The sequence below is a fragment of the Acanthisitta chloris genome, unplaced genomic scaffold, assembly GCF_000695815.1.
Source record: "Acanthisitta chloris isolate BGI_N310 unplaced genomic scaffold, ASM69581v1 scaffold22560, whole genome shotgun sequence".
Lineage (NCBI taxonomy): Eukaryota > Metazoa > Chordata > Aves > Passeriformes > Acanthisittidae > Acanthisitta > Acanthisitta chloris.
In genome coordinates, this window is record NW_008653629.1 from 24,414 (window position 1) to 48,702 (window position 24,289).

Sequence of the window (24,289 nt, forward strand, 5' to 3'; positions counted from 1 at the left end):
CTTTTCTGGGTTTGGTGAGGACAAGCAGCTCACATGCTCTTTAAGGCTGCCCAGCACTTAGAGCAGAAGCTCAATTCTCCCCTCCTTGGAAAGCACTGTGGTACTGCCTCCAGGCAGACAGCCATACTCTTTGGGTTCCAGACTTCCAAGAAAACCAGGTCTATTGGGTTTGCATGGCAGGTTTTGGCAGTGGCAAAGCTACAGGGATGGCTTCTGTGAGAAGTTGCTAGAAGCTTCCTCATGTCTGGCAGAGCCATTGCAGAGGCTCCAGGATGGACCCACCACTGCGGCAAGGCCAAGCCCATCAGTGATGGTAGTAACACCTCTGGGATAACAGGTTTAAGAAAGAAAGAGTTACTGTGCAGAAGTAATAGTGGCCAGAGAAGAGAGACAATATGTGAGAGGAACAACTCTGCAGACACAAAGATCAATGTAGAAGGAGGAAGAGGAGGTACTCCAGGCACCAGAGCTGAGGATCCCCTGTGGCCTGTGGTGAAGACCATGGTGAAGCAGCTGTGCCCCTGCAGCCCATGGAGGTTAACAGGATGCAGAGATCCACCTACAGCCCATAGAGACTCACGACAGAGCAGGTGGATGCCCAAAGGAGGCTGTGACCCCATGGGAAGACCCTGCTGGAGCAGCTCCTGGCAGGGACCTGTGGACCCATGGAGAGAGGAGACCCTGGCCAGAGCAGAGTTCCTGGCAGGACTTCTGATCCTGTGTGGAACACGCACTGGAGCTGTCCCTGAGCGACTGGACTGCTCCCTCTGGAGAGTGACCAGTGCTGCAGTAGTTCATGGAGAACTGTAGCCTGTGGGGAGGACTCATGCTGGAGAAGTTCATGGAGAGCTGTCCCTGTGGGAGGGACCTCACACCACAGCAGGGAAAGGACTGACCTTGTGGGAGGGACCCCACACTGGAGCAGGGAAAGGACTGACTCTGTGGGATCACCCCACACACTGGAGCAGGGGAAGGACTCCTCTCCCTGAGTAGTGGCACAAACATGTGATGAACTGTAACAGTAGCCCCCACTCCTGTCTCCCTGTGTCACTGTGGGGGAGGACATAAGAGATGGAAAGGAGGGAGAGGTGGGGGAACGTGTTTTTAAGGTCTGTTTTGTTTCCCATTGTCCTGCTCTGATCTTGCTGGTAATAAAAATCACTTAATTTGCCCAAGTTCAGTCTGTTTTGCCCATACTGGTATTTGGTGAGTGATCTCTTCTGGTACTTAACTCATGAACCTTTGGTCATATTTTCTCTCCCCTGTCCATTTGCAGAGGGTGAATAAAGTGACTTTGGTGGTGCCTGGCACCCAGCCAGGGCCAATCCACTACAGCAGAATATAGAAGCACTGCTTGCAGGGACCTTCCTTGATATGGAAAAGCATTACAGGGCTGAAGCACACCTTTTTATTTCACAACCAGTCTGCATATTCTGGGGTTCAGCCTAAATGCCCAGATATCAATTCCTAGTGCAAATCCTTTCCACTCTAAAGTAATTCTGACACTTCTGCTTGACTTAAACGTTCAGCTCTGGTGATGGTAGTCACAGTTGCAATGATGGAGACTGCTACTATCAGCATCTTCAAACAGATACTCAAGCAAAGCTCTGCTCCTCAGAGTACTTCCAGAGTGGGCTTGAAAGTTCCTGAGGGGGAGGGATGCCACAGAAAAAGGGTAAAAATATGAACTGTTGGTTTTCTCGAGGCATAGCATCATAGCACAATGGGCCAGCAGTGTGCGCTCTCAGCCCAGAAAGCCAATGGAATCCTGGGCTGCATCCAAAGGAGTGTGGCCAGCAGGTCAAAAGTGGCAATTCCCCTCTCTGCTCTCAGGAGATCCATCTGGAATACTGCGTGCAGTTCTAGTGCCCTCAACATAAGAAGGACATGGAACTTTTGGAGCAAGTCCAGAGGAGGCCACAAAGTTGCTAAGAGGACTGGAGCATCTCCCCTATGAGGACAGGCTGAGGGAGTTGGGACTGTTCAGCCTAGAGAAGAGAAGACTGTGTGGAGAAATCAGAGCACCTTTTCAATATCTGAAGGGCCTACAAGGGAGCCAGAGTGGGACTCTTAGTTAGGAGCTGCAGTGACAGGACAAGGGGTAACAGGTTCAAACTGAAGGAAGGGAAGTTTAGGTTGGACATTAGAAAAATGTTTTTCCCTGTGAGGGTGGTGAGACACTGGCACAGGTTGCCCAGGGAGGCTGTGGCTGCCCCAACCCTGGCAGTGTTCAAAGCCAGGTTGGATAATGCCTTGAGCTACCTGCTCTGGTGGGAGGTGTCCCTGCCCAGGGCAGGGGGTTGGGGCTGGATCATCTCTAAGGTCCATTCCAACCCCTAAAATTCTATGATTCTATGATAGCACCACCAAACTACTTGGACCCAGAATGTCCAGGCATGGGAGTTTCTCCAGCAGTTCAGTATTGTGCTCCACTCTGAATTTATGGTAAACTATAAAACACAAATACCAAGTTTCCCACTGTGTCCATTTTAAACACAGCTAAGCATAGGTGTGGGTTCATGTTAAGGAAACAAGTCACAGGACAGAAGGCACAGCAGGTCCCACAGCTACACAGCACATTTCATTTCCAGGGAAGAACACCTGACTTCTACCTGCAGATCAACAAATAAATAAATTAACAAAACCAAGTGTATGTTCTGGTTTCTTTATTTAAAACCACTAATTAAACCATCATGGGCATCTCTGTTAGGGAACTCCCACAAAACTTCCCGTGAGCTTGATCAGGAAGAGTGCCAAACCACAGCATGTGGGAACACAGACCCTTTTCAGGCCGGGATGGAGGGCTTGGTTTCAGCATTAGTCAGGGCTCAGGTCTTCACAGCAGCTGAGTGAAAATCAGCTGTTAGAGCCAGGCCTGAGAGGAAGAGGAGCACTCAGCAGAACCACACTGGGAAGAGTGGAATACAACACATGGAAAAAGTAGCCCAAATCAAGTCAAAGTAAGTTTATTCACATGAGTTCAGTTTGGACATGATCAGATTGAAATCCTTTCTCCACCTGGGCACTTTTGAGGAAATACACAGAACCAAAAATTCAGGACAACACCACCACCACTCCTGAAGCCATCGGCACAGCTCACTAACTGTGGGCAGCCTCGAAGCGCCACGGCGCGCTCAGATGAGAGCGGCTACGCCGGCACTCACATCACATCTGACACTTCTCAAGAGGGGACAGGACTGTTTACAGGAAGCTATTTGTCACAGGGCCTGGCCTCTCCTTCCCCCTGATGCTGATGACATTTCTGCCCCACCTTATCTTCCATCAGAAGCTTAGCTGCTGCCCAGGTGGCAGCCAAAAAGCTCATCCAGGTTGGAATTTGAATCAGAGATTCTCAAATGCTGGGGCAAACAGTCCCACCATCAATTTTATAACTAAATTTCAGGGAGTTTTTATTCTATTTGTGAAGGGGCTAATGAGTAGCTTGGGATGTGAACACTATCCCCAGGGCATAATTCTGAGAACAGGACGATAGATTCTCAGTCTCTTGCTCTAATTATAAAGGCAAAAACTGGAATGGGAATGCGAAGAGACAAGAACAGGATTCAGGTCCCACACTGGCTTTATGGCATTGCTTTCCCAAGCACTGACATTTCTCAAGGGTGAGCAAAAAGAGAAAAGGAAAGACTCTTAAAAAACTTATAAAATGGGGCAACTGAGTTTCACATTAAGCTAAGCTGTGCACAGAGACGTCACTGCAGGAGCAGCAACCACCAAGCAACCGTTCAGTATGTAAAACCGTAAGGCACTAATGATGTTCCACTCGTTACAATCAACACATGACTAAAAATTGACATTCATCAATTAAAAAATAAAACACTATCACTGTACATGTTGAAAAGGCAACTGTTCCCATTTAAAAAGTTCCAAATTTTCAGCTCCGAGAACTTTGCTGCTCCCTACTCCCCTCCAGGCATTACGGACAAGTTACAAAGTGTTTGATCACAAGTTCTGCAGGTTAACACACACCTATGACAATGAAACATGCCAAGGCATAAGCAGAGAGCAATTTGTTGTGAAGTTACTTGACAATACTTTAACATCACCAACAGATGTTAGGTGTCAGTCGGTCACCCTGCTCACTGCAGTACTGCAAAGCACACAAACATCATCACACTAAGCACAGCCACCTGTTTTCAGTGCTGACTTGCATCTACCTTTCCCTTCAAACACGTGGGCCAAGCTTTCAAACCCTGCAGCCTGAAGTCCTCTATGCAGCCATAGGCAGATGAGCATGGGGGAAGAGAGCAGAACTTGCTCATTAATGCTCTTCCACAAGTACACTTCAGTCTCTCTCTGGAAGCCCATGCCTGAGAGCAGTGAGGTCCCTTAAATTCCTCTAAGTCCATTCTGGTCCTTCTTCACTAGAGATGAGCAATTGCCCAAGGAGTATGAAGTCACTGACACCATTTTCCTTTAGAGGGTCACCTGACAGTCCCACTTTGGTCAGTATTGATCAGGTTCAATAAACCAAGCAGCAGTGAAACTATTTGTGTCCCATTACTGATCCCTGAAGCCATTCAAGGATCCTTTAGACACAAAGGATCTATTAAGGCTTATTCTCAGAGACCACAGTAAAGTATTGCACAATATTTGTCTGCTTAAATAGTTTAAAAAATGAAATCTCATTCCCCAGAGAGATTAGTAATATTATTAAAAAAAAGCTAAAAACAAATATGGAGGTAACTTCTCCATGTGACTCTACTGGAGTATGTAACATTTAACAGCTAGGGATAGCAGAGGTCTACCTGTGCAGAGATTTAGCAACAGCAGTTTTTAAACAAATGGACAGTATGAATTCCACATCATTATTTTTGCCCTTCCTAAAAGCTAAAGTGATCATAGACTACCCATGAACTGCACTGTATGATTTCACCAATACAACAGAGCATCAAAATTCATTGCGAGACAACCTCAAAACCTGTCAGTTTGAACAGCTGACTTTGGGTCAGCACATCCAGAAATAAATAAGAAAGGGTATAGCAGTGAGATCACCCAACAGAAAACCCTTGTGTGGCTGCTGCCATGAAAGAGTCTGGAAGGCTGGGACAGTCCATCAGTCCCAGGGATTGTCTGGCTTAGGTCAGCAGCTCCATGCCACAGAGGGTCTTAGGATGGGTGTCTGGTACTTCACTACTGAGCTGGCCAAAGGTGAGTCAATCAAGTTTTGTGGAGCCATTTGGAATTAGTCCAAACCTGGAGGATGCAAGAAACAAGTCTCCCAGAGTTTTGTGCAGTGTCCCAGCTGTCAGTTCTGTACAACAGTGCTTCCAGAGGCAGGCAGAGTCACTCAGCCAGCATTCGCAGGTGCCGCTCATGCAGAAGCAACCTGATCTCCCTCACTATTAATGGTGAAATGAACAGGATTGTTGAACTTGTCTGTGAAAATAAGCACATCCAGGACAATTAGCACAGAGAAACCAGAGCTGCAGCCATCCCACGCTCCAACAAGCATCCAAGGGCACCCCAGAAAGACACAGGCTGAGAGAGGTGATGACAAAATGGCACAGTGGCTGGAAGGACTGAGCCTGCAAGAAAGCTCACAAAATTTCAGCTGTCACGATCATAGAATCATAAAGATGAGCTCTTCAGCTCCTCAGTGGCCTTCCTGCTCACCACCTCTGCTGGTTACAACCCTCTGCTGGGTTAGGGTTAGGGTTTTCCCTTGTCAGCACAGATGCAAAGCCAATTCCTGGCACTTCCAGCAGGGAAGAACAAGTGAACTGTGCAGGATTTGCCATTCTGGTGATGCTGGAGAAATCAGGGCCTAGAACGATCTTTTCCCCCAGTGGCATACCAGGGCAAGGCATTCTCATTTTACTGTCAAGACCCTCAGTGCTCCTTCCACTAATCTTCAAGGGCTAACTAACAAGCAGCTTAAATTCAGCTCTCTGAGAATATCAGGAACTGCATATCATGGAGATGAAGGAGGGACAAGTCCTGCCTTGGAAGGCAGACAGGTGGTGTGAGCTCTAGGAAATGCATACAGGTATTTTTAGGCAAGTATTTTTGTGTCTCTGACACAATCTAACTTCCTGTTGGGTAACAGGACTGTAAAGGATGCAAAATGAACCCAGTGTATTTAGATACCTTGAGGCAAAGTGACACCACAGTCCACTCTAAGAATGGCATCACAGTTCACAGATGCTGCCTAAGTCACAATTTTCAGGTTCTCACTATAGCTTTGTATTGCAAATTGAACTTTGACAAAGAATTTAAAACAAAGATTATTTCTTACCATTAGAATGAAGAAATAGAAAACCCACATCCATCCCAGGTTCTCCTGGATCAAAGACACTAGATACTAGATAGAAATGAAAAAAACCCAATCATTCAAACTGGGAAGGCAAGCATGACTTTCAGGCATGACACTTTCATCTTACAGAGTTTGTGGGCTGTTAGTATTCTGCACAGAGTCCCTCACAAAACCTTCCAGCTGATCTTTTTCTGTCAGCAGAGATGACTCAGGACAGCAGCCCTTTTTCTTCACAAAACCCACAGTCTCAGCAAAGCACAGATACCATTCTGAATCTTTACAGTAACTCAGAGCAGCATAAAGACAGAATTGAACTACAGTTTCAAAGGTGACAAATTGACTCCAATGAATGCAAGGTTTTTACACAGAACACTGGGATGTAAGGACTCTCAGAAGAACTAAAAGCTCTAGAATGGCTTATAAATTACACAGGACACATTTTCAAGAGCTGTGCAACCAGAGCTACTTAACCCTTCATCACAGGCAAGACACTTGGGACTGCAGTCTGTTCTGAACTGCACCCCAGTTCAATAGAGCTGCACAGGCTACAGGAAGATGCATTCCATACTAGCAGAGTTATATTCAGATGCTGCACAAGGGCCTCCCTTCTTCACTGCTGAACTGAAGCTCAGACAGGGTCTCACTTGCCAACATGTTCATTGTGCATTTGCTGCAATCCACACACCCCCTGAACAACTTCACGACTGCCCCAGCTGGAATAAATGCCATGTTGGAAGGGGAGGCAGGTGGAATTTTTCAGGAGGAAAGACCCAGTTTTTCTGATGACATAGGTTTGAATGGTATGTGTGTGGGAAGACAGAAACACTGCAGATGACGCAAGAAGAACACTGAGTGTAACAGTGCACTTATATATATCCCCAAAGCACTTGTAATTTTCCATGTTTAATGGAGCTAAGCAGCATCTATCCTACAAAACAGTCTGATTGATTGTATTTATCAGGCAATCAATGGCAAGTACAAACCCAAATCAAGAACCGAAATTCACATGCCCTGCCCGTATCCTAGGTATTTTACCATCACTAGAGGGTGGAATATAACTGGATCCAATCTTTCTACTAAATCCTCCCCAAAGCACCACTGTGCTCTTCCACATAGATGGATCTCACTTGTATGTGAGAAGAAAGAACATCCCCACTGTGCACACTGTCAGCTTCCTACTCTGCAATGGTCTAGTCCTCGGACCTCTAGCAGCATACTGCAGACTATTGAAAAAGTGGTGCTGGATTTACAGGATGGAAAAGACATCCACAGAAAAAAGAGGAACCACAAGTAACAGCAAATTTTAAACTACTTCATCAGCACTGTAACATTCATAATAGCTTTTCTAATTTTACAGGTTAACTTTTCTGTAAGCAAAGGTTTTGCTATCATCTTTGAACAGAAAATCCCAAACAAGCACCAAAATATTTTATTTTCACTCTTTGTCAAGCTGGCCTTTACTTGCTTTCTGGAGTTCAGGATATGAGAGTCTCTAGAATTCATGCCAATTATGAGCATGTCATAACATTAGCACTCTGAATACTTAGTTTAGTTCTTAATGAAATTGCTTCCACTGGAGACTTAAAACATGTTCCCTTGGTTAGTTCTTAAATAAGTAATTCTTTAAAAAAAACCCCAACCCAACCTTCTCTTTCTTTCTCTCTCTGCACACAACTTTGCATTGAGGAATGCATTAACATCTCTAAACACAAAGGCTTTGCTTCCTCCCCCAGCTCTGTTTTCCTTTGAAAGCCTCACCTGGCCCACTGCAGCACCAATACTGCCAGTTCCATCCACAATGCCTGTGACTGTTGCCAGAGCCTCTCGGCTGCCTTTCACCAGCTCCTGACGCCCCAGGTCAGCAGAAATTGCAGAACTGATCATGTTAGAAGGGCCTCCAATGAAAAATCCTGAAAGTAGCAAGAAACCAGCCTTGGTGCAAAACACAGACAGATTCTCAACAGAGCACACTCGAAGCAAGCGATTTTCTACCATGCAAAGCTCAGGCAAAGATTTAAATCCAGAGACAGTGTCACAAATGAATTGCACATAGAGGTGCACCCTCACAGCTGGAGCACATGGACAGGGAACACCTTGTATACCTGCAGTACACACACAGAAATTGCCAACAAGAACACTTTCATTACTTTGGAGTTAGCAAACCCCCATGCTACAGTCTCAGTCTCGGAGGGTTCATGGAGGAGACAGAAGGCAAAAAAACCAACCCATGACAACAGGACAGAGTTCTGAAGTAGGAGTGCTTGGAAATAAAGGCTCTATTCATGCAGGCTAATCTTAATTCCGCAACACAGCACAGTATGTCTGGTAGCACACAATGCTTGTGACCTCTCACAGTCCACAGGCTATTTGGGGTTTTGACAGACAAACACCCTCAAATTTGAGCTGCAGCTCATGACTTTGCCATATATACACTTCCTCAGATACTAGATCACTGCTAGGTGTTTTAGCATAAATCCATCTTTCTTCATCACACTGAGCCAAGGCAGACCCCCTCAGTTCCAAACCATTATTCTACATTCTATACTTCCCTCTGTAGGGCAGTTTTCCTACAGCTGTCTTCCAAAGGTAACAGAGACTGGGCCCCAGTTCTCACTCTTTCAGCAAAACCAGTAGAGATGGCAGCACATGCAAACACCTTCCCACCACCTGGCTGGTGTGACTGATTCTTCTGCAATAGAGATGTCTACTAGCACAACAGTGGCTTTTGATAAGATACCTGTAATTGCCATGATCACAGCATTGATAGGTTTGCTGTTTGGGGAACCTGCAAGAGAAAGATAAGGTGAATGAACTTGAGGAAGCCACTCACTTGAGTTCAGAAAAAAACATGGACGCATCCAGTTTGGACTGCCTGTTCAGTTACCTACACAGTGATGACAATAACTTCTGTTTGACCAGAGACTTCTAAAGAGAAGGGTCTTACTGCAAAGGCATTTAGAGACTACAGATCCAGAAGTCCCCTGACAGTGCTTTACAATAGAAAAATCACCTTTGCTATTAACATTTTGTGCCCTACTTTGACATCAGATTTGCCTGGCTCTGGGTTCCAGCCCTTGTATGCCTCTTTCTGTGACACAGAGGTTGCATTTACTCTCCTTGAAAGCCCGTTTCAATACTAAGAGAATCCTTCCTCTCTCTGTCTCTGTGGGGAAGTCAGATACAGCTCAAACTCTCTCACCATTCAGCACTTGAATCAGCCCTTCCACTCGTTCTGAATTTTCCAAAACTTTTTTTCAACGCAGAGATTAGGCCTGGAGGTAGTAATCCAGCAAGTGCCTAAACAATGCTATACAATAAAGCAAAAAATGAAAAGCTCATATCCCAGTATCTCCTCTACATCTACAGGCTCCACTTGCCTTTCCAGCAGCCTGTGTACACACAGCTGGCTTTCCATTACAGTCCCTCGTGCTTTTCAGACACTGTTTTCCCTAACATCTCACTTCCAGGAATCACCTGAATTCCTTACTTCAACTTGGGGTTCAGACATGGCCGAGTTACTATGCATAAGGCAAGTTGTGGCCCTCTTCACATATACTCAGGCCATTATTACTCTTACGTGCAACACAGTATGAGCATAAAAAAAGTTTCCTGTTTTGGTTGATGGAAATTGAATTACCACACTGCAGGAACTTTGGATCCCCTGTCTGAGCCTACTTTACCTGGCAGGACAGCAGCACATTTGGAGTTCAGCATGAGCCACCTGGAGCTCTGGCTCCTCTGCCACCTAGTACAAACTTCACATTTCATCAGCAACGATTTCATGTTTACTTCCAATTCACTTTTCAAAGCAATGAGCTTACACAAGAGCCTATCAAAATTCCACAGAACTCCACCAAACCAAATCCCTGGTATTTCATGATTACAACTTATTGACCTTACGTCAGAGTGCCTGAGTAAGCCCACATGCTTCTGAAAGACACTCTTTACTTTTCATGTCCAGCTCTGGCACAGACTTCTGTCCACAGGTCTCAAGTGCTCTATAAAAGCCTGTCTGTATCATCACCCCATTTTGAGGGAAGATAGAGAAGTGAAATGCCATCCCAGTGAGTTAAATCTCTCTGGTATCACAGGACACACCGTCTGAAGCCACAAAACTGTTACACTTAGAAGCATTTCATAGATGTTTCATAGAAATTACATATTCCTGACTCCTGATACTCAGTTTTCCCCACAGAATCCTTTCAATAATGAAACACCAAAAACTGTATTATAAAAAGAGGTAGAAACTCTCCAATTTCACCACTAACAGAAGTGTAAGTGGTAAAGTCTAAGAGCTTGTCCTGCCTGTGTGCAGTGTATATATACTCCAGACAGAGATCTGTCCCCAGATTCTCTTTCCTGTTACTATAGGGAAGCACCTGAGATTTTTTGCTCTGCCAGTTGTGGAGCTGACACAATAACAATGCCAGAAAAATCTCACTGACATTGGAGAAGGATCAGTACCATAACTCACCAGTATAGGGAAATTCAACCACTTGGCTAATTCTTTTCCACCTCATTAGCTAGAGAACAGATTTCTTTCTGTGCAGTGCCACACTTCAGCAAAATAGACCAAAAGGCTCCAAACATCCACAAGCAGTTTCAAGACCAGAAAACAGAACAGTCTGTGCTCTAGTTCTCTCTAAGATGTACTGAAGGAACCTCACAAGCACAGCGCAGCACAAGCATACTCACGGCTGTATCCAAAAAGAGAGCCTACAGCAAAGAGCAGGCTAACGGCTAGCACAGGGGCTCTCTTCTGGAGCACATCAGAAATCAAGCCCTGGATAGTCCCACCTGCAAAAAAAATACATCACTGTAAGGCTCAGGGTGCTAACACCTGGAACAAAACTCATTTCACTGAGTGCAGCGGCCTCTTACCTTCTCATCAATACACATTGTCTCTAAAATTCTGAGAACAATCTCCTGCCCTTACTGCCCCAGACACAGAGACAACAGCAAACTTAAATGTTTCAGACAAAGCAGGGAAAACTACTCACACTGCTTTCCCAGAAATTTATTCCTACTTTTTTTTTCTGGCACACCCCTAGCCAATGGTCCCACTTTCCTTTTCCTTCCCCTATAGGTCCGTTACAGCTCCAGGACCACCACAACTCTGGATTAAGCAAGTCTATCATTGTGGCTGGGTCCTTTAACTGAAAGTGCAAGAAAAGCCAGCTCTTTCTCACAGGGAAAACACTAGCACACAGGGGCCTCACATTCCCTGCTGTCTCTCTCACTTAGCGTAGCTGTAACTGGTTGCAACAAATGACAAAGGCTGACAAAAATCACCTTATGTATCATTGCTACCTCTGTAGGAACTGCTCTGCTGGTAAAAACTAGAATGCTGAGAAAGCCTAACATAGGAAAGGCTACAGAGGCAAAAAAACTGACCCTGAACAGACTCAAACAAGGATGTCTATTCTAGGAAAGCTAACTGGACAAGGCAATAAAGCAAGAAACTGAGCACAGGAGAGTGGAAGTCTAAACACACATACAATATGCTCTTTATTCTGGAGGAACAGGGTCAGATTTTGAAGCCAGCAGAAATAAGTACACTTATATTTTACATCTGAATATAGCACAGTTGGTGCCTGCTCTGCCAAGATCTGCACTGAGTCTGTCCTTATAACTACAGGACAGAAGGGACAGTACAGAACTCTAAGTCCAGATCTAAATCTCCCTCAAGGGTACCTGTCAGAAAGGAAGCAGCAAGCAGGGGCACCATTTTGTACATAGCACTTTTCAAGAACACCTAGTCAGTAAAGAAAAATGCCATCTGGGGGTAATGTTCCAGAATATGGCAGTGACCTTTAATTACCTGTAAACTCTTTAGGGGGTCACATACTCTGTGTTTAAGAGAAAAACCAAACCAAAATCAAGCAGTCACATACACAACTAGACTGTTCCCATATTCAGTGACCAGCTAGATGCCACTGAACACAACTGCTCTGGCTATGTTCTCTGTCTTTCATTTTCAAATGCTAGCAGGGCAGCTGCAGGAAAATGTCATTCACTTGCTCACTCACCTATGATTCCTCCCACGTCATACCAGATCGAGAGCTGGTCAGCTTCTGCTTCTTTCCATCCAAAGTTGCTGCTGAGGTAGAAGGGCAGCCAGAAGAAGAATGAGTAATTTACCAATTTCAAGCAGGCATAGGCCAAAGAGTACTGGAACAAAGAGAGGGACAGCAAGCAGTTAGCACTGTGAGAAACGCAAACAACATTTCTGCTTCTTCCCATAAAGCTCTGGATTCCGTTAAAGCTTTCAGGGGGAAGTGCTTCTCCATTGCATGTAAGAAGGCAGCATTGTGAAAGCTTAATGCTAAACATCAAAGGGAACCCAGGAATACAAAATTCACTGTCAAGAATTGTTTGGATTCAATGAGTTAAAACACTTTCAGCGTAATCTTGAGAGAAAATGACACCAGGCTTCAAAAAATGAAGAAAATGTAATTCACCTTCTGAGGAGAAGGGGGCCAACCACGTGACATGAAACAAGCTTGAGATTTAGTCATCTGTGCATCATGCTGAGAAAAGTTATGTGAAGTAGTTCCTCTGTGCTGTCTTTACTGCTCAGAGGGCTCATCTGCTTACAGCACCATCAGAGAAAGCTTTGTTCATAATCCCCAGGCAGGTATTCCAGGACACGAGATGAAAGGTTTGGCCAAAGCTAAGCACATGCTTCCAAACCCAAAAGCTGAGACAGCCTCCTGCTTTGGGCTGCTGGGCTCAATTTCTCCTTAGCTAGCAGATCTCCTTCTTCAGAACTTTGATGTGTGTGGCAAAGAATAGTTCTCTGAGGTTGCTGGCCCAGCATGCAGAGGCACAAGGCACACTATTTCAGTCAGGCTGCCTGATAAACACTGACACTGCTGTTCCAGGGACCCATACTGGAAGAGGTAAACAAGGATGACGGCAGAAAAAAACAGCCTGTTGGAATCACAGATTTGAGACTGTATGTACATGTGCATGTACACACTTGGTCTCAAATTTCAAAGAGCAGATCTTTTGACATATTAAACTCCAAAAAACATCTCTTCTGAGTACATATTATGTTAATAGATACAGCCTTTTTAGCTGTATTATTAATGCTTTTTCACTCTTACAGGACACAAACTAGTTTCCACCATACAGGTAAGACACAGGAATGCTTGATAGGGCTGGTTCTCCTGCCTCTGGGTGTAAACAGTGCACTGTACCAGATGATATTTATTACAACACACTTCAAAACTGTCTCTCAGACTGAGTGATTAAACAATGAATTTCTAGAGGCTCAAGGAAAAGCTGTCTGTATTAAAAATCTTCCATCATAGCACTCAGTAGGAGAAAAGACAAGCTACAGAAAAAAAATGTCAAATAAAGTCTTTGTAGAATCTTGACAAGGCCTTGGGGATTCTCTCAGTATCTGGTCACCAATCTGACAGAGTCTTGGTTTGACTGAGCACTAATCTGACATCAGATAAAACTCACACACTCAGTGGTGCTCAGGCTGCTGGATTAGGGCACAGAACACATCCTCAAAATCTAAAGTACCAGCACCCTCAGTTGCTATGTCACTATCTCCTTTTGTTCTGGCCCATCAAACAAGTCACACATCAACTGAGGCAGACACCACCACTGAGAAATTCAGCATAAGGCATATAGTCATGTCAGGCAAGGAGTCAAGATGGGTTAGCTTTCTTTTGCCATCCCTCAGCCAAGGTCTTAACAACAGCACTGGGGTTGTCCTGTGCTCAAAACACTGACAATCCATCCATCCCTTCTAGATTTTGTTGCCTTCACCACAACAGCCAATTGCCCTGCTCATTAACACTACCCACTCAGTAGTTCTGCTTTGTGACCAAACCCAAACAATTCACACTGCTGCTGAGCCAGTCACCCTGCCCCTTTCTTGTGCTGGTTCTAGCACTCAGGACATACAGCCCACTGACACAGAAGGTTAACATTGGGTTTTAATGACAGGTTAATTTTTCAGCTGAATCAAATCCATGAATTGGGCAATACTGCTGAAACAGAAATAAAAGTTTCCACAGGATGAGGACATCTGGAAACTTCATCACCAGACCTTATTTCCAGTTGTTCATAAAATACCCCACATACTTTGCCAGATGTTATATCATGCTGACTAAGCCTCTTCAAGCCAGCTTTCTCCTTTAAGACTACTAAAAAAACCCAAACCTCAGTGCCACAGAGCTCTATGTGATGCTCAGCCAGCAATGAGAACTCCACTCCTCAGGGCAGGTAGCTACCTTACCAAGAAAGCATGGTACAGCTACCTCTGCTCATGGCCTCCCTCCCAAATCCAGCAGCAGAAAGGGCAGGATCTCTGCTGTCCTTCATAGGCTCATGGCATGTACTACATGGAGCAGAGGTCCTATGGGAAGAGCAACATGCAACCACATACCCAGACAGTACTATAATCCATATGCATAAGGATAATGCTCCCAACCCCCTTTTAACAGCATAAGAAGTCAGATGTCAACTACAACAGAGGGTCAACATATTAACAATGATGTCAACAAATGCTGAAAACACAAAAAGTCAGCTCTCACTCAAGAGTGTGTGTCCTCACCAGCACTACACCTGGAAGGCAACAAGCCTGGAAAAAGCCAATGGCCCTTGGCTGGTTGTCAGTGTCAGTTGCTTGAATAGAGTAATTCCGGTCATCATCATCTGCATCGTCATTGCCCATTAGAGGTCTGTTGCTATCTTCTTCCACACTGTCATCTTCATCTGCTCCAAGCTCAGGAAGGCCTAAGTTTTGCAAGGAATAAGCAATAGGAAAAATAGACCACAGCCTGTTTACCCTCTTCCCCACTCTAAAGCTATGCTCTCTTCTGTTAAGCAATTCTACCTTCTAGCAATTCCCTTGCTCTCCCATACCTCCATCCTCCTTGGGCTTAGAAACTCTTCTAGATGGTGTTCTGCAGTGTCGCCAGTTTCTACCCTTTGTCTTCTAGCGCTCTTGCAAGTATTCTGTCTGATCCTGGCGTCCGCTCTGTCTGTTCTGAGTGTCCGGCCATTAGTTGGAAGACACAACAAATTAGTGCATTTCCCCCCTTAGTTAGTGGTTGGGATGCTCAGACCTGACTCCTGGGTACCACTTCCCTTGAGTGTAGAGGCTGTGTACTGGCAACTTTTTAGGCAGCTGCTGCATGTTAACACCTCTGGAATGGAAGGCCTGGGAACTGCACTGTGCTTTCTGGGATGCAGAGCACTCTCAGAAGCACTCTTTATGGTAGCTTTAGGGCAACCAACTTTATAGCCTTTGCAGGCACCTGGGAAACCTCCTTCATGGCCCTGTCAAAGCCCAGCTGTTCTTCTGTTTTCCTGTTACACTTCTGGCTTGCCTACCATCCTCAGAGAAGGACCACATCCAACCCAAGAGCTATTTAACTGGCTGTGAGAGACCTGCAGAGGAAAACTGCTTTCCCTTCCCACTGCATGGTTAAGGCTTGCCATAGTTTAGCCAGTCATCAGTTTGTCTGCTGTTTCTTTAATAAATACTGATTTTTCAGCTGAAGAAAACTGATAATTAGGCACATAGTAATGGAGATGTTAGAGCCAGGCTGTTTTATTTTGCTTTCACAAATACCCAGACACTATACACATGACGCATGGTGGCATTTAGTGTGGTCTTGGTGAGTAAAGCATTTGCTCCATTAAATACACTAAAGTGCAACAGCATTTTATAAGAGCCCTGAGAATAAATGCTGTCAGAATGAGCAGTACCTTTAGTAGTACTACATGGAGAGATGTTTTCTATGAAGGGACTGAAATAGTATAGCCCTCTTCTACTCACCCACTTCCTTTGGTGACGTCAGGAGCCCGAAGAACACAATAATTCCTCCAGCAAACTGTACTGAAGCAGTCACCAAGAAAGCATACTGAAGAGGAAAAAAAAAATTTTAAAAAAAGAGTATTTTTTTAAGATACTTTCAGTCACATAGGCTTCCTTGACTAGTGGGGGTTTCTTTATTTTCCAGCCAACACAGCTATGGCAAACCCAGACTACATCCATAAAACTTGTAAGCAAGGAATCTCTGCATCTCCTGAACAGACCTGGTCCTGTCTAGGCTGAAAGACCACACTGAAATGGTGGTTTTAGTGTACTGAGGTGGACAGCAGTGAGGAAGGAGCTTACCAAACACAACCACAGATCCAGTTATATTAGAAGGGACTGCTCAAAGAAAGGTCAAACACCAAATTCAGACCAGGCTGCTCATGACTGTGCATCAAGCACAGTGTGCCACAACTTCTGTTTATTCTGGCTAGTTTGGGGTAGGGCTCTTAGAAATTTGAGACCTGGCTGTAGTATTTATATTAAATTTTGCAAATACAAGTGACTGCTGAGGGCTCCGTGTTTGCACAGAGCCTCGTGGATTTGGATGTCAGGACAACAGCAGATCTAGAGGCTACTGTATTTTTAGTGTTGTTACTGAAAGTAATTGTCTTTCTTCTCTTTTCCTGTTATAACTGTGCTGTTTAGGAAGACAAAACTCTTTTGGAGAGGAAGCATGAAGCATATGGAAGGCCTCATAGTAGCCTTCACAGCTTTGTTCAATCAGGTCTGAAATCCTCCAAAGACAGATCCTCCAGGCTCTGTCCTCTTGTTCTAATGTTTAGCATATTTCATAGAAAAAGAGTGTTTCAAACATCCAGTTGGAACCATCTCTGCTTCACCTTGTACCCACTGCTTTTTTGCTCTCTCACAATGTGACCCAGGAAAAAGTCTGGCTGCGACTTCTCAGCAATTGTCTCCCAGGCTTTGGAAGGCTGCTATTGGTACTCTGAGACTTCTCAACTCCAGACTGACAAGCTCAGCTCTACTAGCCTGTCCTCATGGGTCACTTGCTGCGAGATGTGCTGGTTCACTCCCATTCCCTGTACTCAAGTGCCTGCCTGCTGCGTTACAGCAACGTAGTGTGTGCCTGGCCTCTTCTCACTGACAGCAGCTGTGCCTCCATGCCACTCTAGCAGCAGTGACTCCAGTTAGGTGAGAACTTGTGATGGATGAATCTGAAGAGCACTTTAAGCCACCCAAATCAGAAGAGGGTATACTATGACACTATAGCTCTTCAATAACATCAGACTTATTCACAGAGAAGTCTCAACCTTGTTTCTCCCAACTTGGGAAGGCCAGGAAAGGAACATTCTTTCTATTCTGTCTACTGATTGTCTCCACAAAATTCAGGAAGATGAAACTGGACATATAAGCCTGTTATCTCAGAGGCAGGGTAAGAAACTACTCTGATCATAACCCAATCAGACATGCAGTCGTAGCTAGAAGCCAGACAGCAGTACCTACCTCATAGCCATATTTGAGAACGCAGGAGGCAAGGAATGCCCCAAGGATATTTCCCACAGATGCACAGGCACTCCAGAGACCAAACACAAAACCTCTCCTGCAGAAGGAGAAAAAAACAGGCAATGTGAAGAGAGATTACATTAGGAACAATACAAAGATAAAACATTCAAGTGAACTTCAACTTATGAATAAAGTTACAGCATTTTCCCAGTCCACTTCAAAGGGACTCCAAGTTCACTTAAAACAGCTAACAGCTTAGGGGTATTAAACAGATAAGCAAGGAATGTTGTATCCTGAAACACCTGTGTTACAGCAGAGGTGAGCTGGCAACAAGGTTACAAGCTAGGGTTAAAGCTCATCTCTAATACCCCACAGTGACAGCTGAACCTTGGTCTCCATTAGTTTGGAACCTTGGTTTCCATTTGGTCTCTTTAATGGTAAGCAGACAGAAACAGGTTTTCCACTGGTATGAAAATTCAAATTCAGTCACTCTGCACTTGGGGTTTTTTGAACTTTGAACCTCTGCTTTTAACACACACAACTGTGCTCACACCAAGCTGATCTGTGGCTTCACAAACACAGGGAAAAAAAAAGATCTAACAAGCAAGGCACATTTCACCTCATCATAATTTAACAGTTGGCGTTTCTGGTTTAAGACCTTCAGCTCAATCTGTTAGTCAGGAGGTCAGACAAGTGAGTCACTGAAGAAAACCCAACTTACCCAGCTTTTCCAAACCAATTGCCCATGACAGCAACCACACAGGGCCAGCCTGTGGACTGCAGCAAGCCGTTCACGATCCAGAGACAGCAGTAGAACCACATGTTGTAGAAATGCAGCCATTCTGTGAGTGTGCCAAAGAAGAACACCTAGAAAGGAGTGGGGGGGGGGGAAGAGAAGAAACCCGCAGCCAGACAGCAATGGGGTTCTAAAAAAAACCAACAAACTTCCAGGGAGCCAGTCCCACGCAAGGACCAGGCCAGAGGCCAGCCTGGCACTGCCTGAGACACAGCACAGAGCTAACAGCACCCTCTGCTGATCCACTACAGCTCCCACTCCAGGGCCCAAACAGCTCCAGAGAAAAATGCGCTCTCACGGCACTTATCATAGAATCACAGAATTTTAGGGGTTAGAATGGACCTTACAGATCATCCAGCCCCAACCCCCTGCCCTGGGCAGGAATACCTCCCACCAGACCAGGTTGCTCAAGAACTTCATCCAACCTGTCTTTGAACACTGCCAGGGCTGGGGCAGCCACAACCTCCCTGGGCAACCTGTGCCAGTGTCTCACCATCCTCACAGGAAAAAAAACTTCTTCCAATATCTAACCTAAATTTCCCCTCCTTCAATTTGTACCCATTGCCCCTTGTCCTATCACTGCAGCTCCTAACACAGAGTCCCTCTGCAGCTTCCCTGTAGAGCCCTTCAGATACTGGAAGGCTACTATGAGGCCTTCCAGATGCTTCATGCTTCCTCTCCAAAAGAGTTTTGTCTTCCTAAACAGCACAGTTATAACAGGAAAAGAGAAGAAAGACAATTACTTTCAGTAACAACACTAAAAATACAGTAGCCTCTAGATCTGCTATTGTCCTGACATCCAAATCCACGAGGCTCTGTGCAAACACGGAGCCCTCAGCAGTCACTTGTATTTGCAAAATTTAATATAAATACTACAGCCAGGTCTCAAATTTCTAAGAGCCCTACCCCAAACTAGCCAGAATAAACAGAAGTTGTGGCACACTGTGCTTGATGCACATTTGAGGTCATGTGTTTGCACAGCACCATAGTGGGGTTTGTAATCGAACACACTCCACATATTTTACCACTACTTTTATAACCAGAAAACCACCATGAGATAAAACTGATTCACACATCTGCAGTGGCTTGAAGCTGAAGAACCCTTTTGTTCTTTTTTTGACACGTACCCTGCTACCAATTACAAAATAAGTAAATGAATGCTTGGTATTGTTAGCGTGTCCTTTAAAGAACAGTGCCAAGATTGTGCTTAGAAGCAAAAGCCTTGATAACAACATATGTGGGCTAAGAGAGTGAGTGATATTACAAAACAGTCCCCAAAAGTCCAAATACACCACTCTGGAACAAAAGCTGTCTATCAAGTCTCTAGATAGTGCCTCAAACTCAGGAATTTCCTTCCGACAGAGTATCCAGAAATAGATATTTCAGGAAGAGGTGAGTCATCAAGCATAGCTCTATGCTTCAGACAATTCAGTACATGCATCCAGGACCACATTTTACCTGCAGGCTTTGAGGCCACTGGGGTACAGCTACAGCTCATGAGCAGATTTACACAGAAACAGAGCATCTTCTCTCCTAAAGCAAAACACTATCCAGAAACCCTAAGGGAGATTGTTAAATTGCACTAGTGTGTTCTGACTTACCACCAGAGCAGAGGAGCACATGCCAAAAGACAGAACCCAGCGTAAATTTAGGCGATCCCCAACTATGCCACTGACAAAGAGACCCTAAGAACAAAACGCAGTGTTAAATAAAGGCAGATTAGCACCTGATAGCTCTAAGAATTCAAACGACAAAATGGTCAAGCTAATACTGTTACACTGCTGTTACAACAACTTACAGTTTGATTCTAACCACTTTTGTGCCATCAAAGAGACTCACAGCTGTTCGCTACATTTCTGGTTTTAAAAAATCCAGCTGAGAACTCTTGAAGAGACAGAGCTGGTCCTCCCACCTCCTGGTGACAGGAGTGGAAGAAATTCTGCAGTGACAGTATTTCTCTTGTATTTGTTAACTAGCACCTTAACTAACATGGGTGACAGGCACGGGCAGAGCTAACAGAAAGTGAAGGAAAAAGAACCTGCCTCTGAACTAAGCTGTTTAATGTGGTTGTGATCATCCCAGTAAGTTTCAACCTAAGTTTCATAGCTTGAGGTTAGTTTTACTCACCACAGCATAAGAAAACAAAAAGATAGTGTCCAATGTCCCCAAAAAGAGAGTTGCATCTTCTGCATTGGCAAACAAACGGCTGCTGTTCCAGAGCTACGGAGAGAAAATTTTAACAGGTAAACAGGAAGAGGCATAGCTCATTCAATGGAAACCCCAACCCCAACGCAGAACAACGCCTGGCCCCAGCAACCTCCCATTCCTCCAACACTTTAATTATCAAATCAGGAACAAATCTGGCATTATCTACTGCAGAACACATCCACTGCCACTTTGTTTCACTTCCAAAGGGCAAGCTAGCAAAACTGGGGCAAGAGATACTCATTCCACCTGGATCAAGACAGATGACTGGGAAAACAAACCCTACTTTTAACAAGCATGCAACTGCTAGACAGCTTCTTACTCTGAAACTCTGATGATAATCTTAATAAATAATACAATAAAGACATATTCTGTTTTATGTGCTGCATCTCTTCTGTACTTATCGTGCTGCCTTCACTAAATGAATAATTCCCTTAAAGTATTTGTGGCAGCAGCCACATAAGAAATTACAGACTGCAAACAGAAAGGAACACAAAAGGAACACAGGGAAGGAATAGACTGGTTTAAACCTCCTTACAACAAACTCCAGTCACTAATGTTGTTGGGTTTTGTGTTTATCCTGAGTTTCATTTTACTTTCAGTATGATCAAAAAAAGGGGAAAAGACTCAACTGTCCCCAAAGATTAGTGACATCAGCTGAAAATAGCAAGCTTTGAGGATAACTTGAAGAATGAATAAAGTTAATCAGGACAAAGTTTTCCTCCTTCTCTGCCATGACCCCATTAGAAAACCAACAAACCAACCCAATCCAAACCTGACCCATGGATGTGCCTAACTTATGTATCATCAGTTTTAGCCTGATACTACCTCTGCAGGAGAACATCCTGTACAAGCAACACTAATTACACATCCACTTAGTTTAAGAGATGTTACCTAAATTGATAACTAAAGGACTGGTTTGACCATTTTTCTTGATCAGACACATACACTTCAACATCCAGCAAACACTAAATAATCTATATTAAAAAATAAAATCAAAACAGCTTCCGAAGTATACTATTGTTTGAACGTCAGTTAAAGAAACAAACAGAAACACCTAGTATTTTATTTTAGCATCCCCAATATGCTCATTCCTTTTGGCCATACTATAAAATCCTGAACACATTACATGCTCAATTTACTGTTTTCACTTACCACAGAAAGTCAGCATTTGTCATCCCTTCTGTCAAATGTTCTAACAACCCATGATTTCTAACACAGGCAATACTCGAGCACCTGACTTGGAACTCCCTACTCTAATAAATCTCATGGCTTGCAATCAAGCTGGTAATTTAAGATCTCTTTCACTTCTTAAAATCATCAGGACAAAGTGTCACTAAAAACAAGCATGGCCCTAAAAAGACGATGGGTAGCAGCCAGGAGGCAGTTCTTGTATTCTCATTTGTGAGAACCAAGCAGCATAGAGCTCCCTTTCCTGCACGCAAACACTGCCAAAACTCCCACTGCTTTCACTGAGGCCAGGATTTTACAGACAGGGGTACTGGAAGTTCAGCATTTTTGGAAAATAAAATGTCATTCTTCACTATCGTTTTAGAATAAGCAGCTAGCACTCTCATATAAGCTTTCTAACAGGGTGGCAGCAGCACCACTGCCACAGAGAAAGCCACAGACAGGATTCTACTGAACTCTCTGGAAGCCCATTAACTGCTTTGTTTTATTGCCTCCAACACTTCAGACATAGGGACCCTCCTTTTCCCCCCTCCCCCACCTCCATGCTGCTGGCTGTTACAGACTCTGCTAGGGCCCCCATTTCCATTGGAACACTGTAACCTCTTGAGAATTTTCCTTCTGGGGACCACTAGGAAATATTTCACCCTCACCTAATGATCCATAAAACTACAATGCAAACACCTGAAGTTCCCACTCACATTCCCAGAAGTGTCCCTGACAGACACTTAAAAGGAGCCTCTCCAGCAACACAAGCTCAGCACACTGGAAATTACCCATCTTTGTTTGCAATTCCGTGTCCCTTGTGTCCTTACCTCATATGGCCGGAGCTCAGGGATCGTGCTGTTTAGGCAGGAGGGAGTCCATTGGCTGGAAATGCTGACTTTGACATTACTGAATGTCTTTCTGGAAGCATGGAGCAGGGAATAACTGCCAGAAAACACAAACACAGGTTGAATAAATCTTCTCTGGAGGTCACACCCAGTGGGAAGATACAGGCTGTCCCAGCAGGCAGCACAGCAGAGGACTGACAGTTTTGGAGATAGCAATCAGGAGTGGGAACCCCCTAATTATGGGAAGACACAGATTTCGCCCTTCTGCAACAGACTGCTGCTGGCTTGGCACAGCCAGCCTCACCTCTGGTACAAGCCTATTGGTGGCTGGATTCCCCAGGGGCATAAGTAGTCTTAGCTCCAGTACTGCATGAGTCCAAGGCAAATTTGCAAATTTTCAAGGCTCACAGCTGCAGGTTTAGACTATTTCCCTCCCTTCATTCTCCTCCTATGACATACTTTCACATCCCCAAATTCAGAGAAGTGAACACTTCTTTGTGCAGAGACACACTTAACCTACCTGAAGAAGGTCAGCAGAAACACAACAATATGATGGTGGGTGCAATGGGACACAAGGCCTCTGTTTGCAGGCTGCCTCCGTAAGCTTCCAGGCAAAGCCATGCTCCTGGCAGCTCTACCCCGTTCCTGCCCTTGGCCACAATGGCTGAATGGTGATTAGGTCATTTTTTTCTTCTCACTTAAACAGAAGAACATGGAAAGGGAAGAAAAAAGAAAATATATTTAAATTAAAACACATATATAAAGTACAGCTGTGGTCCCCAAACAGCTGGAATTCAGAAGGAACAACTCGATGCTATTCCTTCCCAACTTGTTTCACACCACTACCTGTCTTATCATTGTACATTCCTCCAGCACCTTTCGTCCCTAGGATGTCTTTTTATTCCCATTCTCTCAGTACCCTCATGGTTATCTTTCAACCCACTTCTTTCTTGTGTCTCTTCCACCAGATGCCTCTTCAGTGCCCATCACCAAAGGAGTTCCCCCTGGATCTAACAACTTCCAGCATTCCCATTCTGCATCATTTACATAGGTGGTGCACTACAGAGTGATGTTAAATAAGAGAGCTTTCCACTGCTACCCGGCTAGCCATACACTGGCTAGGAAAAATGAGAGCAGCATTTAGCTACTGGTGGAGAATGGTTTGGGATCTAACTGCCTCATTAAGATGTTGTTAAAAGAATATACTCAGGAGTGGACTTGCACAGAGAAAAAGGAAAGTAACTGTGAGGACAGTGCTGAAATCCAACAGCTAGACTTCTTGCCTAATTTTTCTCAAGCCTGACATCACTCCCATTCCCCCAAAGGATCAGCACTGAAATAAGAAGATAATGACTTCGTGTTCTTTTGAATCCACAGGCTTAATTACCTCACTTGGAGAAATTAGAAGTCATTGCCCAGACACTTTGTCATCCAAATTTTTGCTGCTGAAAAGCCTGTTTCACAGAGACTTTCTACTCTTCCTTCTAATAACTTTTGAAGGTTTCATCAAGACATCTTTCACTTCAGGAAGCCTTCCTTTCCTGTTCTCTCAATGATGATGCATGCCTGACAGACAAAAAATAGCAGCTACTACTGGACACATGGCCATCATGGAAACTGAAACCACATCTGACTTCCAAAACAGAATATGGCATGGAGATACTCTGAGTAATACAGATCCA

At 44.5% G+C, this 24,289-nt stretch overlaps 1 protein-coding gene across 1 annotated transcript; it reads right to left on the minus strand.

The window, feature by feature from the left end:
* Window positions 1–5,179: 5,179 nt before the first annotated feature.
* On the minus strand, window positions 5,180–23,305 carry SLC37A3 (solute carrier family 37, member 3). Its single transcript, XM_009081890.1, has 14 exons — window positions 23,128–23,305; window positions 22,590–22,704; window positions 20,509–20,601; window positions 19,983–20,066; window positions 18,307–18,452; window positions 17,586–17,682; window positions 16,080–16,164; window positions 14,850–15,031; window positions 12,304–12,445; window positions 10,970–11,071; window positions 9,012–9,059; window positions 8,033–8,184; window positions 6,257–6,322; window positions 5,180–5,397 (listed from the first exon to the last, which is right to left on the minus strand). Exons 1-14 carry the CDS (start codon window positions 23,226–23,228, stop codon window positions 5,305–5,307), a joined length of 1,506 nt encoding a protein of 501 aa, XP_009080138.1. The 5' UTR covers window positions 23,229–23,305; the 3' UTR covers window positions 5,180–5,304.
* Window positions 23,306–24,289: the final 984 nt, after the last annotated feature.